The sequence below is a fragment of the Cynara cardunculus genome (genome assembly GCF_001531365.2).
Source record: "Cynara cardunculus var. scolymus isolate 2C chromosome LG 10, CcrdV1, whole genome shotgun sequence".
Classification (NCBI taxonomy): Eukaryota; Viridiplantae; Streptophyta; class Magnoliopsida; order Asterales; family Asteraceae; genus Cynara; species Cynara cardunculus.
In genome coordinates this window covers 21,483,256-21,501,948 of record NC_037537.1, presented here as the reverse complement: position 1 = coordinate 21,501,948, position 18,693 = coordinate 21,483,256, and the positions used below count along the sequence as shown (strand labels likewise).

The 18,693-nt window shown below is 32.9% G+C and overlaps 2 protein-coding genes across 6 annotated transcripts in view; both read right to left on the bottom strand.

Moving 5' to 3' along the window:
- On the bottom strand, nucleotides 1–7,784 carry LOC112519521 (glutamic acid-rich protein-like). Of its 3 annotated transcripts, none has more exons than XM_025127694.1 (4): nucleotides 7,473–7,784; nucleotides 6,419–6,675; nucleotides 2,119–3,109; nucleotides 1–1,261 (listed from the first exon to the last, which is right to left on the bottom strand). In XM_025127694.1, exons 2-4 carry the CDS (start codon nucleotides 6,494–6,496, stop codon nucleotides 477–479), a joined length of 1,854 nt encoding a protein of 617 aa, XP_024983462.1. In that variant the 5' UTR covers nucleotides 6,497–6,675; nucleotides 7,473–7,784; the 3' UTR covers nucleotides 1–476. The 3 variants fall into 3 exon arrangements, with proteins under 3 accessions (XP_024983462.1, XP_024983464.1, XP_024983465.1); XM_025127696.1 differs by having other exon boundaries at nucleotides 6,419–6,752; nucleotides 7,473–7,783; XM_025127697.1 differs by having other exon boundaries at nucleotides 7,632–7,771.
- A 9,614-nt stretch (nucleotides 7,785–17,398) lies between these two features.
- LOC112519648 (Werner Syndrome-like exonuclease) overlaps nucleotides 17,399–18,693 on the bottom strand; it is a 6,538-nt gene continuing 5,243 nt past the window's right edge. Inside the window, exons 6-7 of one of the 3 annotated variants that reach the window (XR_003069935.1) lie at nucleotides 18,313–18,447; nucleotides 17,399–17,527 (exon numbers count right to left, since the gene is read on the bottom strand). Coding sequence is in view for 1 of the 3 variants with exons in the window: in XM_025127865.1 (XP_024983633.1) it covers nucleotides 18,379–18,447 (69 nt within the window). In the remaining 2 variants the exon portion in view is untranslated. Of the gene's footprint in view, nucleotides 17,528–17,725; nucleotides 17,925–18,154; nucleotides 18,448–18,693 lie in introns of those variants that run through there. The other 2 variants (XR_003069934.1, XM_025127865.1) reach the window with 2 other exon arrangements.

The following is an 18,693-nucleotide window of genomic DNA, read 5'->3' as shown; positions in this document are numbered from 1 at the left end:
GCAATCAATGTCAGAAATGGATTTGACCAACCACTCTTTTTTTTAAAATCCCCATCTTACCCCTCCTCCAACCCTATCTTACATTTGATGTAAATAGTTCTATATTACAAAATCAAAAACTGTGGTGGAGTTGTAACACCACAAAAACAGGTTTTCTTTTACACTCTCAAGTTAGCAAAGAGCATCTCAGCATTGAGCAAATATCAATAAACATTGCAGAAAGCCACCAATGCATCTATCTTCCCTCAAACTCCAACCCAATCCAGCCCATCATGGAAAATGTTCCATTTTTCGACTTCTTTTTCGAATTTTGATCAGCCCCGCGATTCATGATCATCATATAATGAAAGGCGTTCCCCAGAAGCATAGATGGACTATCAAGACACTAGATGAATGGAAAATAGAAAGAAAAGCCGCCCGGAATCATCTCAAGATCCCAACCCCACGTCATAAAATGGTGCCTCATCAAAAATCAATTAGTACGGAATAACATACGGCAAAGCACAAACATCAACAGACTCTATGTGCTTAGCTTCAGACCATACCTGGACCTGATGCTCCTCCATTGTTGTTTTCTTGGAACAGGGGTACTCCTCTTTCCTGTTAAATAGCCATTCTTGCTCATCAAAACCACACCATTGGTCCAATTTCGGAACTGATAGTATCTGGTTCAAGTATTTGGTATCAGGGTGAGGTGGTTTCATTGGTGGTTCGGGTTTCTTTTTCGGAAGAGGCAATGGTGGTGGTGGTGCCGCCTTGTTAACAACAGCAGGTGGTGGCTTAGGTCTGGAAAGGGGTTGTTTAGCGGTGGTAGATGGTGGTGGTGTTGATGAAAGGGGTGGTGATCGGGCTGCAACATGATTTGGAATCGAGGGTGGTGGTTTGGGTGTGGGCAGTTGGGCTGCAATGTGATTAGGGACTGCAGGTTGTGGCTTAGTTGTAGGAACAGGGGGCGGTTGGGCTGCAACATGGTTTGTAATTACAGGTGGTGACTTGATTGGGGAGGGTTTGGCCGGAATGTGATTAAAAGCAGGAAATGGTGGTGTTTTAGCAGGGACCGAATCTGGTTGGGGATCTATCATGCCGTTAACTCTCTGACCCTTACTACCCACCTTAAAGCTATTCAGTGACGCCCCTTGAGATGCCCCTTGCCTATCTAACAAACTTGAGCCTGAATTTTGGACAGGATCTAGCTTCCTTCCATTTTCTGGAGAGATATTAGAGCTGAATCGACCCATCTTGTTCGGCCGGGATTCATTCTCTGTAACATAATCCAAAAATCAGCACACACCAAAATTCAATATTTGTACATAATATGGATAAATATGTGGAGGGGATGGACTGTCAACCACTAATAACCAAAAATAATCCAGCTTATCTAGTACTCCTTCCGTCCTAGAATAAATGTCCACAAAGAAAAAGGTACACGGTTTAAGAGACGTGTAATTATTACACTTTTTGAGCAACTAGATGACAATTTTACCCTTAACAATAGAAAGGTGATGAATTTCTTCATTTCGTGATCAAGGGTAGACTTGGAAACTGGAAAGTGGACACTTATATATTGGGACGGAGGGAATACAAACTACCAGAAAATTTCTAGCTACTGCTTTCAATATGAAGACTTGAACATCTTAGACCTTCATAAATTTACATTAAATAGATACGTAATAAGTATAATAATGACGCAATAAAAGTACAAACATTGTGCACAGAGGTTCTTCAGAAAAACAAGGCAATGCTTTAAATTTATCAATTAGTGGTAATATTACATTAAGACAAGGTTAACAACACCATAAACCATCATATTTCGGATTTTCTGTAGAAAGTTACCGATTTTGAACATCTGATGAAATAGATATAACAAATTAACAATATATGTCAAAGTTACAATTTTGACCTAGATAAGATCTTTCATAAAGTTCAAAACTTGGTGCAGCACATGCAGCTTCGTAGGAGATATCCAACATCAGATGGAACTAATACTGTAGGATATGGGGGTAGAGACCCTACTTTCTAGTGGGATATACGAGTCAGATTAGTCTGGTTTGGTTTTATTGAAAGAAAAAATAGATCTCGATACGAAGAAAAAATACGAAAGAAAGAAAGAAAACTCACCATGAGAAACACCATTGGTCTCCATATCTTTCCTTTTCTTTAAGTTTCCTTCACTACCGGTGCCGTGAAAACTATTTTCCGGAGGATGTGCGGAAAAATTATTAGGATTGGCAACGGATTCGCTCTTCCTGATATATTTGTTTTTCTCCCTCTCGGCTCTCTTCTGCTCGCTTTTTTCCTTTGCTTTCTCCTCCTTTTTCTCCTTTTCCATATCTTTGTCCTTCCCTTGCCTTTGTTTGTCCCTATCTTTGTTCTTCCGTTTATCTCCTCGTTTATCTTCACTTTCTTTTTGCGGCATTTTATCTTTCTGCTCAATCCTTTTCTCAATCTTGTTGTCCAAAGGTGGTAATGTTTTACCATTGATCTTATTCTGGACTGTTGCATTTCTGCCAAAGCCCGCCTCCTCCATGATCGATTGCCGCCCATCCATCTTTTGAACCTCGGTTCTGTTAACACTGTTTTTTCTACCTTCAACAACAAACTGGTGGCTACCCGTTCCCTTTTCCTCATTTTTAATCCTTCTATCCAACTCCTGGACGAATTTAATATTCTCAGAAGTATCCGTAGCCTTAATCCTGTTTCTGACCAACTCTCCATTTTGGCCACAAAATTGTATTGATGATTTCTTGTCATCTGAGGAACTATTTTTCTCTTTACTGGATTCTTCTTTCTTTTGGAGCTGCTCGTGATATTCCCCATTTTGAAACTGCAAAGATTGTTTCTTGTCGCTTGAGGAGCTGCTTCTCGTGCTATCGTTAGGATGAACCTTTTCTCCATTATACCCCTCAAATTGGCTGTGAACTCTCTTCTCATCTGGGTTGCTGCTTTTACCCTTCTTTTCCTTCTTATCCCGATGTTTATCCTTCTTGTCTTTCTTGTCTTTCTTCTCTTTATGCTTTCCTTCACTTCTGTCCTTTTCTCGTTTCTCTTTACCGTCTCTTTTCTCTTTATCTTTCTTATCCTTTTTATGCTTCTTCTCTTTGTGTTTTTCCTGAAACAACAAACAAGTCGCTGAGTACCATCTAAAAAGGAGATTTTCCCCAAAAAAGACCAAAATCAATCATCAGAAACATTACACCTCAAATGAACAATGGCATCGAGTCATATTTCTACTGTTTCAACACATATATCAAAACTGTCAGGAAGCAGTATAGACCAATATGGGGTTACAATCCCAAATTCAAATGCAAGAGCTAACAAGCAGCCACAGAGACAAAATAATCTATGTACAGAGTGTTCCAAGTTTCTAACAAATTTGATTTGCGAATGCCAAAAAGTTGAAAAAATCTCAAGAAGCTAAAGCTGTCAAGCCTATCTACATTTGTATTAACTCGGTTGTAATGAGACAAGCAGCAAATTAACAAACTCAACCAGCATCAATATAGACGACTCCCCTGTTGTTCTTTTTTATGGTACCATAAAGAATATATACTCTATAAAAGTTCTTTTTCCTCGCATACACTTTCTTGAAAGTTGGGGTCTTAACGAAATCAGCTGTTTCTACTCGTTGGAATATAGGTCAGCTCTGCTACATCTCATCCCCCCATACCCCACCTCTGAGTAGGATATATTGTGTTTGCTTGATTTGGTTTAAATGAAGAACTATGTTAGAACATTGACACCTGACCCTGACAAAGTTCCATAAAGTCAAACAAGTAAAGACAAAAACTTGCATACCCTTTTGGCTCAAACTTTTAGACAAGTTGTGGGTCTTTCTCGGAAACATCCACTCTACCCAGAGGGTAGAGGTCAAGTCTGCGTACATCTCACCCCACCCAGAACCTGCTTTCAAGCGGGATATACAGGGTTTGTTTGGTTTGGTTTAATTTGAAAAGCATATTTTCTTGACACACCAACTAAAAACAAGCAACACACGAAAGTAATTCCATATTGCCAAACATATCATGCACCATACAACGGAAACATTGTCCTTCAATAAGCATTTAAGCATACAGTCCGAAGACCAAAAGGCTATTGATCACTTAAGTATGTCATTCATATATGGTCCCAGTATAGAGAACTTCATCATATTCTCTACAATGATAGAACTTTTAGACATCCAAAATTAAGTAACCAACAAAATGGTGACATCATTTTCTTAAACAGCATTAAATTAACCGTAATTAATACAAGTATTAGAAAGAGGTAACGACAATTAACCTAATGTTGAGACATGTTACATTTCCCACATGCATTTCAGCTTCTTGTGATTCTATCTATTGTTCACCTTAGCACTTAATGATATTTCATAGTTCCACATTCCTTTCAACAATTATCAACCTTCTATATACTTGCTTCAAATAATTTAAATTCTGAATTACACCGCTAAGGGTATATTAATCAGTAACCAAAGAATTATTGCCATGCATATCGATGATTTCATTCGTATTTAATAAATTTACGATTGCAACTGTTTTCATTACAAGTTCTTTTCTTGTTCTCTTGAAAGCATGAAACCAAAATACAAAAAACAGAAGGCCTATCGAGGAAAAATATGGAGAAAACCATCTTGGACAACTGTTTATCATGGATCACAGAATACATCTAATTTGATAACTCAAAAGAAAAAAAAGATAAGCTAGTAGAACTGGTCAAAACTTATGAAAACATCAGTAGCTTAACTTTTCCACAATCAAATACAAAACGACGATAAAATTATGCTAAAAAGGAAAACTTAATGACATATATTAGATTATTACTCTTCTAGCATTGGTTGGTTGAACCTTACAGTGCAACATGCATTTTCATAATAGATAGAACCAGGGTGTCCTGTTTGGCAAACAATCAGGGTCTTAACACACTTTGTGTGAAAAATCCAGGTTCAATCCCAGCTTGAGAATACTTGTGAAATGGCCATGCCCATCACCCGGAAGGGGGGGAACATTCCCCCGTTTATGTGGAGGGCGTATTGCATAAACCCCATGGACTAGGGAGACGCATAAGATGTCAGTAGCACGGTTATTAATAACACGAAAAAGAACAGATGGAAGATTACTAAGACAAATACAAGGATGCATCGATTCAACAAACACTTCACTCAAAAGTAAGTTCAACAGCTTCTATCTTAAGATGTCCCAAATTAATGCAATGTTACCTTTTTCTTGGAATTTGAAATTAAGAACACCAATATGACTTGCACACTTGTACCGTTACGTCAGTCATCATTAATATGACTACATGTGGGTTTCACTTCCACACCATTCTCTACTCTTATTTCGGAGCTTCATATTTTTAAGAAGAATCATCATTCTGCTCCCTATATTCCTAATTACGCAATCTCCATTTGTTGATATCCTGCCATATGATGTAAGGATATTTTGGAAATCAACTGTATTTGAACTCGTGTGTCAATATGCACAAGTCAAAACTTGGAAGGAGGCATGAAGAGGAGCTTGTAAAACCAAGTTATGAAGTATCAAAGAAATCAATTCTTTTTGTTTTTTAAGAGGTTTCATCATTATGTCAAGTGATTACCTTCGCTAAAAAGTCAAAATTCACTTTCCTCTAAATACCATATGGGGTCATAAATTATAATACAACGAAGTCTGGACATTTAACTTCTTCTAGACATGCCACTCTAAAGTGCCAAATAATGACATCGTCATTAATAACTATAGAAGTGGTGACAAGCAATAAATTCTAAAGTTACACACAAGTCAATATTCGCTATAACTAGAAAAGTGGTGACAAGCAATGAATTTAAGTTACACACAAGTCAATATTCGCCTTATATCAAGCACGATCTCAAAGTCTTGTGTACATAAGTAAAAGACAAGCCTTTATTTCACCATTAACGTGTGTAGTAAACTTATTCACTTTCCATATGGAAACACCAAGGCAAGTGCTACTTACATTTAGGTCATAGCTTCAAATGAGGCCAACATGCTTTGCAACTAGAAAATACCAATTTCTCCAAAATGATTAGGTCATATCTTCCACAATCATTACGTCAAGATATTTATAACAAATATGACTGCCGAATTGACATCTAACCACTAACCAATTTGCAAATGGCAAAAGGGCATTACCAACACAAACATATATTGCAACGTGATTGAAGTCCCAAGAAAATTGAATTCTAGCAACTTTTGTGAATGATATTTTGATTTAGGCTATTTTGTCCTACTATGCAACAAACAATCAAAACCACCCAACATATCACTAGAAAGAAAGTAACAAAACAATCCACAAAGGTATCAAATATCTATAATAAGCTCGTCAAATAGTGAAGGAATCATAGGAATGCTGAATAAATATAAGCATTTTCAAAGCCATTGCAAGGTTATATTGGGAGGCTTACCTTCTTTAGCAAGTCAGGTTCGTCTAATGTGGGTTTCTTTTCATATCCCGGTGGTGGAAATGGAAAGCACCGAGACATTGCACAAATTCCACAAACAATCAGTACCAGAAATATCGGGAAACAAAAGCTTTTCAATTACTTTCAAGAACAGCCGTCCCAACGTAGAAAGGAACCAGCAACTATTTTCCTCTCCATTAACCATGTCCTTGCACTCATTTCCAGATTCAATGTTCTTCCATGAAACCCACAGTTTCAAACTGCAAAACCACCCACAACCAAACTTAAGTTACCTTCAACAGTGACTGCAATCCAAATCAATAGCTCTCTACCACACCTAAAAAATCCAAACACTTAAAAGTTGTAAAGCCAAACATGGAAGCCACAAAAAATACAGAATGTGTGCAGAATTTGCCTAAACTATGCTGATCCAAATGGTTGGTTTTCTTAAGGAAAACCAAAGCACCCTTATGTCTTGCAACCTCTGTACACAACAAAGCATCACTGCCACTTTCCTATTGTAATCAATCAGCGAACATCTAAAAAAACCCCATGAAATTCGACCACAAACAAAATCCAGCTGATCACTGCCTATGCAATACTATGCGTGTGCCTCATGCCAAAAGAAGATCAGCGATTTCTCATCATCATGGCTACCGATGTAGAAATGCACTCTAATGGAGGCCGTTCCCAACAAAGCCAGTTAGACTCCCGAATCACAAATCTCGATCGAAACCCTAATTCTCCAGAAAAAACTCAATGCAATCTCTCCAGTAAACGATCCGAACCAAAACCAAAGAAAAAAACTCGGAATTACACAATACCCTAAATCTCAATTCACTAAGAATCCAAATAAAGCTCCCATAGCAAAGATTCAAATTTTCAATCGAATAAAGTGAAAATCACAAGCCCAAAAAAAAATCCTCCATAACTATCCCCTTTCTAAAGGCGCTTTATAGCTCGAATCAAAGAAAAAATTGTGATTTTTGAGACATGAAGAGAGAGACGAAGTGATGATCAGAATTGAATCTTCCGATTACATATGATTAAAATTTACCTTGTCCGCTAGAAAGTGGACATTGTATATTGAATGAAGTAGAGACAATCGGAATACAGAACCACTTTCTCTCTCTAAAATCTCAATCCCTTATGTCAATCTGTGTGTGAAGTGTGTGAGTTTATGTGTGTTTTCTGATGGGATTTCTTGCAAAATCACCTCCGTGACTACGATTTTGTTCGCAATTCACACGCGAAAGAGGCAAAGATGAGGGCCGAAACCCACATATATAGACAACAAGGTTTTTTTAGAGAGAGAGAGAGACGAAGCAAGCGAAAGGGATGATTTTTCTCTCACGCTCACAATCAGCCGTTCATGGGACTTCCCCAAATCTTTATACCCACAACAACTACACTACAAAAACGTCTCTAATTTTTCATCCAAATCTAAACCCTAATTTTTATGCCCCTCTTCCTTTCTTTTTACATTTTTGGTAATATAATTAGCATTCATTTAATAACTTATAAAATTATGATAGCTTTGAGAACCAGTGTATCATATGTTATTTCATATAATTCATTTTTTTTTCATTTACAGTTAGATTTATTAACATATATTTGTCTCATAATGTAAACATTTTTTTTGTGTTTGTGGAACAAAAAGTATAACTAAAAAGTTTGACATTTGAACTGAATACATGCGAAACAAATATATGTTAAGTCAATATATCAGTTATAGCCTTATGTGAGCACTATTGTCGATAAACCAATAAGTCGTCGACTACCACATGAATCTTGAACTGATTGGTCAATTGTGTGACAAAACCAACGTCGGTCAAGCGACATGAGACACTTGTTAAACCATCGTATTAACTGACATTCAGTCAAAATAACTTGTCCACTGAACAGCCAAATTATCACTATGCATGTTGATTTTTTTTTCAAATGTGTCTTTAACCCTTCCAAATTCATATTAATTAGGGATGGTGATTTGTCCCGACCCGGTGGGAAACCAGGTTCACCGACCCGAAATGGGAAGGGATTCCCCGCTAAAACAGGTCCCGGACCGGGGATCCCTGATAGACTCAAACCAGGGATGGAGATGTTACTCAAACTGGGGTCGGGACGGGGGCCATGAATCCCCAATAAATTTAAACTAACGGATATTTTTCATGGGAATTTGATCCCCACCGAGACCAGGGCCAGAGGATGTTACTATAAACCAGAGCCGAGGCCGGGATTACAAAACTCACCCCATCCCATCTTTTTGACATGCCTAATATTAATGACATGAATTTATATTCTCTAACACACCCAACCTATTCATGTTGAGACCCAAATATTTCAGCCATAAGAAGTTACACTTAACCCCTTTATCTTTTGAAAAGTTTACATAAATAACCCTTCAAGTTTTGGTTTGTTATACCTCAGTGATTTTACCCATTAAGGTTGTTGGGATGCACTAATCAAACTATCAAAGTGACATAAAAGATGACTATGACAATATTCACATGCAATTAATTATGACATGATTTCCAAATATAAAAATATCTTTAACAAACTTTTTAAATACATAAAATGGATAATGCATTTATTTCATAAAAAAATTAACATTTAAATATTTTATAATGCATTTAATTACAAAAATAAATTTAAGAAAATGTCATAAATAAAATAAAATTTCCACATTGAATTTTAGATCCAAAAGAAGTAAAAAAAATAAAACAATGTTATTTAAACATCTCTAGCAATTTTATAATATTTTTTAAATGATATCAGTAATCAAAATCTCTAAAAAAAATTATATCAAACTTTAATAAATAATTTTATTTTAACAATTACAACATTGATTATATTATTAAAATATTTTATGAAAATTATATATATATATATATATATATATCTTCTAGTATTAAGCTTTAAATTTTTTTCCAAATTTAGAGATATCTACCATATATGTTCTATTCTCCATTTTAGCATATGCTTTAATATAGTTGTTGAAGTAAAAAAACAAGGTTTAAGGGGGTGTTTGGAATTGTTTATTTGAAATAACTTATGTTTTTCTACAAAAGTACTTATCAATTTATTATAAGTCATAATGATTTAACTTCTTCAAAAACTTCTTATTACGGTTTGACACCGATATAAGTTGTTTATCCAAACATTCAAAAGCGCTTGTTACCGGTGTCAAATCGGAATAAGTCAATAAATTATTTTTATAAGCAATCCTAAACACCTTCTAAAATCTCTGAAATATTAATTTTAACATAGCTATTAAAAATGTTTTCAAGACAGCGACAAAGTATTAGCATAATGAATGTCAAGTTTGTGGATATTGTATCTTTCAGAAATTATATGTTTCTGATGTTATGTAATGGATTTATTTAATTTCAAATTTAGAAAATTACAATATAGCCATCACAGTTTCTAAAAACGTACGGATTTGGTCCCTTCTTTTAATGGTCATTTAAAAACTTCGTTAAAGGAGAGAGATTTCCGTACTTTAATCGATTTTTTATCTTTTACCCATTTCAAAATCGATTTTATGATTTTGGTCCCTGAGCTTTTTTAATTAGATGAGAAACTAAAATGCTCCTTAATTAACGGGTTTTTTAAACAACCGTTAAAAAGAGTGATTGAATCCAAACGTTATGTCAAACTACGATAATTATCTTGTAATTTTGAGATTAATGTTGTTTTTAACAAACCATATGGACCAAATTTAAAGTTTACGGTATATGTAAAATTATATTTGATAAATAAAAAAGAAAAGACAAAAAGTGTAATACACGCGCCAAGTAGCGCGTGGTTAAAGAAAGCAATACAAAATAACATTAAAAAAAGATGTTTAACACTAGGAAGTCATTTGCTCAAGTGCATGTGGGTGGATGGCTAGACTAGTACATCTACTCCACGTGGCATCTCCCCCGACAATTTTCCATCATATCTGTCCGTACACGTGTCACTTGTCCAGCCTATCTCTTTAAAAATATTATTCTCTCTTGTTTTTTTTATTAACCTGGTTATCCAACCCGTTATGTGAGCCGATTAATCTTAAAACGATCACATGCTTTACAGATAGCTTGAAATCACCATATTTGAACCACCATGACCACATGGGAATTTTTATTTCTCCTTGGATTTGAACCTGAGACCTCCTGATGCTTTTGATCTTTGAAATCAAACTCAAACCAATTAAGCACCACCCTTGTGGTTTTGTTATCACTTTTATTAATAATCGGTTAATAAAAGTGATAATAAAAAAATAATTTGAAGTCCACATTTTTTTTCCAGGTTAAATTGAAGGAATGAAAAATCATGACCGTTTGGAAATGACTTAATTTCGAATTCAGGACATGTTCGTTAGCAACTTATTCAAATAGATATACATGATTGTTTGGAAATGACTTAATGATATGAAAAATGACTTATTCAGTATGCTTCTAGGGGAGTTTTATATAGAACATCAAGTTTTTTTGTCCAAACATGTCTCTTTCAATTAAAAAACATGTTCATTTCATTTATAAAAAACTTTATCTAACAAAAACTTTTTCAATTTATACAGACAAATTAATTCACACAGAGAATTTAATTAATACGTGGGTTAATGGAAAACCGACCAAAAAGCCTCTGACATACCACTTATACGAGAGAGTATGAAAAGAATACACCTAATATATCTTTTAGAACACTGAATAATTAATAAAACTTCTTAATAAATCAGATACAATATCCAATAAATACAGTCAAAATTATCATTCCAGTTTTTAGTACACATTTTTGTAACGTAAAAAGTTGTAGTAAATAAAATACATATACATATACTTTTCTAAAACGATAATGCATACATAGATTAAAATACCTTAATATATCATCGTTGTTAAGATAAAACAACATATTTATACAGTAAATTATAATCTATACTATATTATAAAGCATTCGATAAAAACTATTAGAAACAATTTTTCATATATGAAACATTGTTTATTGATGCATATTACCTAAAATTCAATATTACAAGTAAATTGTGCGTAATTACAACTTATTAAAGCTTCATGTTTGAATTCGTGTAAGTAACTACAGATAAACATAATCAAATAAAGAATAAACATCTCATTTTAAATATAAAAAGTTTAAAATATAATTAGGATAATTAATAAGTTCAAACATAATAATTAATCATTATCTTTATAAAAAAATGAGTTAAAGAAATACACAAAAAACGAGAAATTTTAAGTAGTTAGTTTGATACTGATATCAATATTCTTTTTTCAAATTTTTTTATGATATCTTCATATTTATATTTTATTCAAAAATAAAAACATTGTCACTTTCTCAAAACCACATTAAGCCGTATTATAACATTGACTGAGACAAAAAAAAAAAAAAAACACTAAAATTAAGATGTATCTCGCTACATTGTACAAGTACCCTTCTAATAAGTAATAAATGTACAAATCCTTAAACTTACTTTTATAATGTAATATAAGCTAGTAATTAATGTTGACTTATGATATAAGATATGGTACATTTATGGAACTTACAAATTGAATTGATTGCCTTTTTAGATGGAAATTGTGGCATGCCTTTCTTATATAGGTCATCCTAGGACTTGAGGATGTTGTCATTTGTCATCCTAATAATGTCATAGAAAGCAAAAAAAAATAATTTTTATATTAACTGGTTATCCAACCTGCTATGCGAACTGATTAATCTCAGGTCGACTACCTGCTATGAGAGCTGACTAATCTCAGGGTGACTACTCGTTTCGCGGATAGTCCAGAGTCACTACATTTGAACCTCCGTGGCCACAATGATATTTTTATTTCTCATTGGATTCGAACCTGAGACATTCAGACACTTTTAACCATGTGTCGTATATAGGACATATATGATTGGTATTCGATGGTTTTATTTGACTGTTAAATTTTTATCAAGCATATAGTACATTTGACGGTTCAGATGATAAGTCTGGAGGTTGGAAACGTGAAAATAGATCTCGATCGTTAGATGGGTTTGAATGAAATGGTATGATTTAAGACGACAGTTACAATATTATTTTTACAAGAAAAACTACGTCCTTATATTTTCTTGATGGAAAGTAGGCAAAATATAATCAAACTTGGGGACAGATAAATTATACAGAAAACGGGCATTTTATTCTTTTTGATTGGATGCTTGTATTGTTTTTTTCTCATGCGGTTTTTCGCGTCTTTCAGATTTCTAAACTTAAGATTGTTTCCATCTGAAATATCTATTTTTTGTGTGTGTGTGTGTGTGTGTGTAAACACATACACAAAAATATAGAAAACACCCATAAATGTACATACAACTTGGATCTAGGGTTTTGTTATGCCCGATATCGTTATCGAATCTCAAATTAGGTTCATAAATTCATTTTTGCATTTGCGTGATATTTGTGTTTAAACACATCATGTTCTTTTCGTGTAAGATAAGTAAAAGAAGATCATGTAACACCGACTGACAATTCAAAGTCCAAATATACAACCCACAATTCGAGATATCGTCAAGGAAGCCTGTTTTTTGTTAATCGCTGATGAAAAACATCATCTAGCAAATATAGAATCTCAACGAAATGTGATGTCTGTATGCATAAGGGCGTTCTCCAAAGACTTATTCGGTAAGCTCATTACTAAATCATTAAGCCGCTTCCATACACCACAGTATGGCTAAACGAATAAGCTCAATAATGCATTAAGCTTATTAAGTTGTTTTTAGACAGACCCTAAAACAAATATGAAAATATAGTCACATATATATATTTTTTAAACATAATGACATTTAATTTAATCATTTTTAGTAACACTCAAGAGTGTAGGAGAAAAACAAGCAATAATTAATTAACCAAAAACGATCACTTTATTATTTTTAATTTGATATCGATTTTGATATATTTGTTCATCCGTTTTTTTTTGTGGGTTTTCGTTTATCCCCCCCCCCCAAAAAAAAAGTTTTATATAATTATATATATGATATACAAATTTATCGTATAAGTCACGTCTTGAAAAATATTGTAACCTCACTGTAAATCCTAAGGCTTAAGGTTTGACTTTATCGTCACGCCATCATTCAGAACCTTAATGAAGAAAAAAAAATTGTGTTATGTGGTGAAAAGAGAGTGATTTTTAGAAGCATGAACGTATTATAGAAAAATATAACAAGCAAATTAAATAACTAGAAGTATGTCTGCATATTCAGGGGTAGATCTATTGAACTTCAAGTGAGGTCATGTGTATCTGTTCCACTTATTCTTGTAAGTAGAATATTTATAGGGTCTGAAAGGAGCGACGGTTAAACTTTGAGGGGTACTCCGAGATATTATAATATACAAGGAACATTAAAAAAAAGTCTCTTGAAATCAACAAAAAAAACTTAGAAAATTCCTCGGTGGGATTCGGCTAAAAACGCATCGGACAACTTTGCGGGTCTTGAATATTGATCCACCTTAAAAGTGCACCCGCTCGACATAATTATGGGTCTGTCGTTGTGCATAATGCAACAAGATATATCTTTATTTTGTCTCTTTCAATTTTATTTTATGGGTTTGTGAGGCTTTGAGAAAAGGATATATATATATATATATATATATATATATATATATATATATTCTTTTGTTGGTTATTAGATTTATGAAATAATTTGTTGTATTATCGGTTCACTACGCTTATCTTGTATTTGAAGTTTGAACATATTTATTATTTGGTTATGAGTTACTTTCATAAAATTCAAATGTATTAATAAGTTGCACGTATGTAATAATATATTGTAAATGTGTCATATAAGTCGGACATAAATATATCCGTGATTGAGAATTTAAAAACCAAATTAAAATTGAAATATATATAACGAGAGTTTCAAATACAAATCATGTCATTGATACAATTAACTTTAAAACTTATAACCACTTGTCAAATCATATCTTGATGACACCGTTAACTGAAGCTCTGTTAGTCATACATACATGTGAGGGGATAATTTGGTCATTTTACTTCCCTCCTCTCATCTCCTTCCTCCACAACCAAGAACACACACTACAGTCATTTAGGTAAATGACCTTAAATAAGTTTTTAATTAAATTCATGACTTTCTGGCTATATAAGAAAATATGGTTTATACTCATTAGAAGTTCATGGATTTAATAGAAGGGACTATATTGGATCTAAAAACACAAAAAAATAAGTATCAGGATGTCCCAGGTTCAAATCTAAGAAGAAATAAAAATCCCTTTGTGGTCACGGAGGTCTAAATGCGGTGACTCCGGACTATCTGCAAAGCAGGTGGTCGTTCTGGGATTAGTCGGCTCGTATAGCGGGTTGGATATCTAGGTTAATAAAAAAAAAATCATCAATATATTTTACAAATTGTAGAAATGAAAATCAAAAAGCAACCCTAAATGAGGGACAAAAATGTAATTCATTCAAGAGAGAGCCAAAATGAAAAGGGTATTCACGTAATTTACTGAATAACTTTTAAAAAAATGTTTTATAAAGAGAAATTCTGGATTTTTTATTATTTGTTTCTAAAAACATTCTGATTTTTTTTTTATTATTGGTTATTAATAATCAGAAAATTACTTATACGACAACTTTATACTTCGGTAACTCCTAATAAAAATACATACACTTATGATAAATAAAATTGTTCAAACAATTTGGGATTATTTGGTAGTTATTGAATAGTTTGCTACAGAATGATTAAGAGGCTCTTGTAATATAGTGCAAAACAAAATATAACTATTTGGTAAACATTCAAAACGCATTCAACGTGTTGAATGGTTAAGGGAGACAAGATACAAAATCGTTCAGAAGGTTTTAGAATTATTAAGAGACATATTTTTTAAGGAAAAATCATCAAAACGACCAAAATATACCTGATATATTAACGAAATAGCCGATTCTTACCGAAATTGTCAAAATGATCACACGGATCGCCCCCGGGGGCATGGTTTGACCATGGGGGCGATCCATACTACTTTGACCCAACAGTACAAAAAAATATTAAAAATTTAATTTGATGGGGCCCACATGTATATATTTTTAGAAAATCAACACTATTTGCCTCGATAATGAGGATCTACCTCGGGGGCGATCCCCACCTCACCGGATCTACCCCAGGGGGCGATCCATGCATTTAATTTTGTTTTTCCCCCACTTTTTTGTCTTTTAGTGTATATCGATTAAATGATGTTTTTAATAAATAGGAGACGATTTAAACTATTTTTATTACCTTTTTAGAAACAAAAGTCATGGTTTTAGTTTATAAAATAAAACCACGATAATTGTGGACACGAAAAAAAATTATTTGTATCTGATTTGGGGAACAAAAATCAGATATAATATCCGATTTCGTCTTTTAGTGTCTAAATCAATTTGATAATTAAGGGTGTTTTTAATAAATAGGGGACAATTTAGTAGTTTTTGAATTGTTTTACGACCAAATGTCATGGTTTTACTGTATAAAATAAAACATTTGTATTCTCACAACTCGTAACCCGTACACACAATCTACCGTGACAACCCTTAAAAAAAATATGATTGTACGTGAATATTTCTAATTTTTACCATTTTTTTAAATGCATAAATTAACCAACGCGATTGAGGCTGCTTCTTAATAAAACTATTAATAGATAAACAAACAACCCCAAAGTTATGTAAACCCATATATTTTTATAAAGTTTTTCTTAAAAAAAAATAGAAAGTATTATATTTATTTATTATGTTATCTTTTTTATTTTCTGTATTTTGTAAACCTTGCGAATAGATTAAGGGGTGTTAGGTTAGAGGTATTTAACAGTAATAAATGAGAATGAAAATTAAAGAAACTATTTGATTTTATATAATATAATTGATTTATTTTCCCAGAAGTCCAAATTTTGATTCCAGATTACATTGGAGGGAACGGAAATTCACTCTCATTTTCATTCCCATTTGCATTCATTTTCATTCATCTGTCTGAACCAAATACCCCCATAAATCATTAACGACCAATAACTTTTTATGCAATGTTAGGAGCATCTCCAACAAATTCTTTAAATAACAAATCAAAAATAAATTACCTTCAACTCCAACAATTTTTATTATTATTGAGATTACTACATTTACTATATTATTAAAATATTTTATACATTTAATAAGATATATTTTTTTCTTTTTAAAAAAATATTAACTCGAAGTTATTTTAGTGGAAATATAATAGAAAAATTATTTTCACTCTTAGGTGGAGTTTGTTTTTTAAGAGATACTGAAGTCTGATTTCACTTCTGATTTTTAAGAGGTGGTCCTGAGACCTGAAATCTAGATCACTTTTCATTTCTTACCCCTTCTCACCATAATTTCCATTTTCATCGGAAGCCAACACTTTTGTATAAATGGTCGATTTTGACAAATGACTCGTAAATACTTGCATCATGTACACGTAATTTAGGATATATCTTTCAAAATTAATTTAATATAGACGGAAAATTAAAAAAGATAAGAGAAACCAAATGATGAACGTAAGCAAATTAAGGGGGGTTTGGGATTGCTTATTTGAAACAACTTATGCTTTTCTATAAAAGCACTTATCAACTTATTATAAGTCAGAAGGGTTTAACTTCTTCAAAAACTTCTTATTACCGGTTTGACACTGGTATAAGTTGTTTATCCAATCACTCAAAAAAATGCTTATTACCGGTGTCACACCGAAATAAGTCAATAAGTTGTTTTTATAAGCAATCCCAAACACCCCCTAAATCAAAATAAAACATATTTTGTTTAGTTTTCTATTTTATTTTTTTTCAATAAATGTAATAAAGTTTCAACGTTTACAATCTCATACTCTTTTAACCAATAACCTAATCGTATTTGGTGATGTGTACGTTAAGTCGCCAATCCATATATTTTTTTATCAGTAACATCTGATTCATTATTATAAATTAATACTTTGACATAATCGTCATCATTAAATGTTACAAGATCATATCATAAAAAGAAATATATCTGGTTTTAATTAAAAGGATATAATATTACTCATGTAGCTACATGCACACACATCTCTACTGGGTGTTTTCGATTATTGCAACTTCAAATCGTATTTAAGAGCACATCCGAACGCCCTCTGGATACATAATCACGCATAGAAATTGATCATTACGATTTCAAATTTCACATCCAAACATCTCTTGTGTGTATATCTACAAGCATAGAGATAACGGTTCAAACGTAAACAACAAAAAGATTGGAGGCATGGAAACATGGATTCACGAATGAAAAAATTATAACAATATGTATGTCAAATTAAAATTAGATAAAATGCTCGTGTTTTTATGGTATAATTTATTTGACTAATTATATTTCACCTATTTTCGATTTAAAATAGGGAGAAGGGGGTCTTTTTAGTTTTAAAACTAAAGTCTTAAGCACCTCTTTGATCACATTCGTTGGATCAAATCCATTTGACGGTCGAGATCTACTTCCGTATCTCCAACCTTTTTGCTTTTTCTATTTGAACATCCCTGTAAATATACATACATGCATTTATATATATATACATACACACACATACACTTTAATCACACAATTTATTAAATATTTTAAGAATATAACTGATGTTGTAAGCGTGTAGTTGCTAAAATAGAGTAGCCGTTGAAGTTAGATATTCTTTTTTTAGATATTTTCACTTTTGATACGCTACTTTAAAAAATTATAACATAGCTGTCGGAGATGCTATCAAAATATACACATCTTGAGACTCGGTTAATACCAGTTGAACAAATCATAATTGTAAATACTAATTACTTTTTCCCGGATAATTAAATCAGTAAAATTTGTTATAAATAACACAAAAAAAAAGTTCAGTTATAATTGCAGGAGACTCAATAAGCAAAAGCTAAGAGAACTTACAGCAACAATCTCCCATCAAGTGCTTGCAGCAATGAACTGTAAAAAGCTTGATATCTATCAGCAAAATCAAGAAGCTGCCATGGCCTCCACCACCTCATTTGTATGAATCTTGGCATCGGGTAAGCTGTTGAGAACCTGAGAGAACCTCGTGTTAGATGGGTCATGTTATCTGTTTATCACATTTCTTGTGATAAGAAATGAATATATGATTACAGGTCTTGTATTCATAATGAATACGTGACTTGTAGAACCAAATTTTTATAAATGTGTTGGATGTGAAGCTTAATTTTGGATTGTAAATTGAAGTATGACTTCAGGGGTCCACTTTTTTTTGTTAGAAAAGGGTTATTCACATTGCGGTTATGATGGTACTTTTCCCCC

Excerpts from the sequence above, each read along its gene's own strand:
- LOC112519521 (XM_025127694.1), bottom strand. The coding sequence starts at position 6,496 with ATGTCTCGGTGCTTTCCATTTCCACCACCGGGATATGAAAAGAAACCC. Across the intron at positions 3,110-6,418 it reads AACCTGACTTGCTAAAGAAG|GAAAAACACAAAGAGAAGAA; the intron begins GTAAGCCTCCCA and ends TTGTTGTTTCAG. Across the intron at positions 1,262-2,118 it reads GACCAATGGTGTTTCTCATG|AGAATGAATCCCGGCCGAAC; the intron begins GTGAGTTTTCTT and ends ATTATGTTACAG.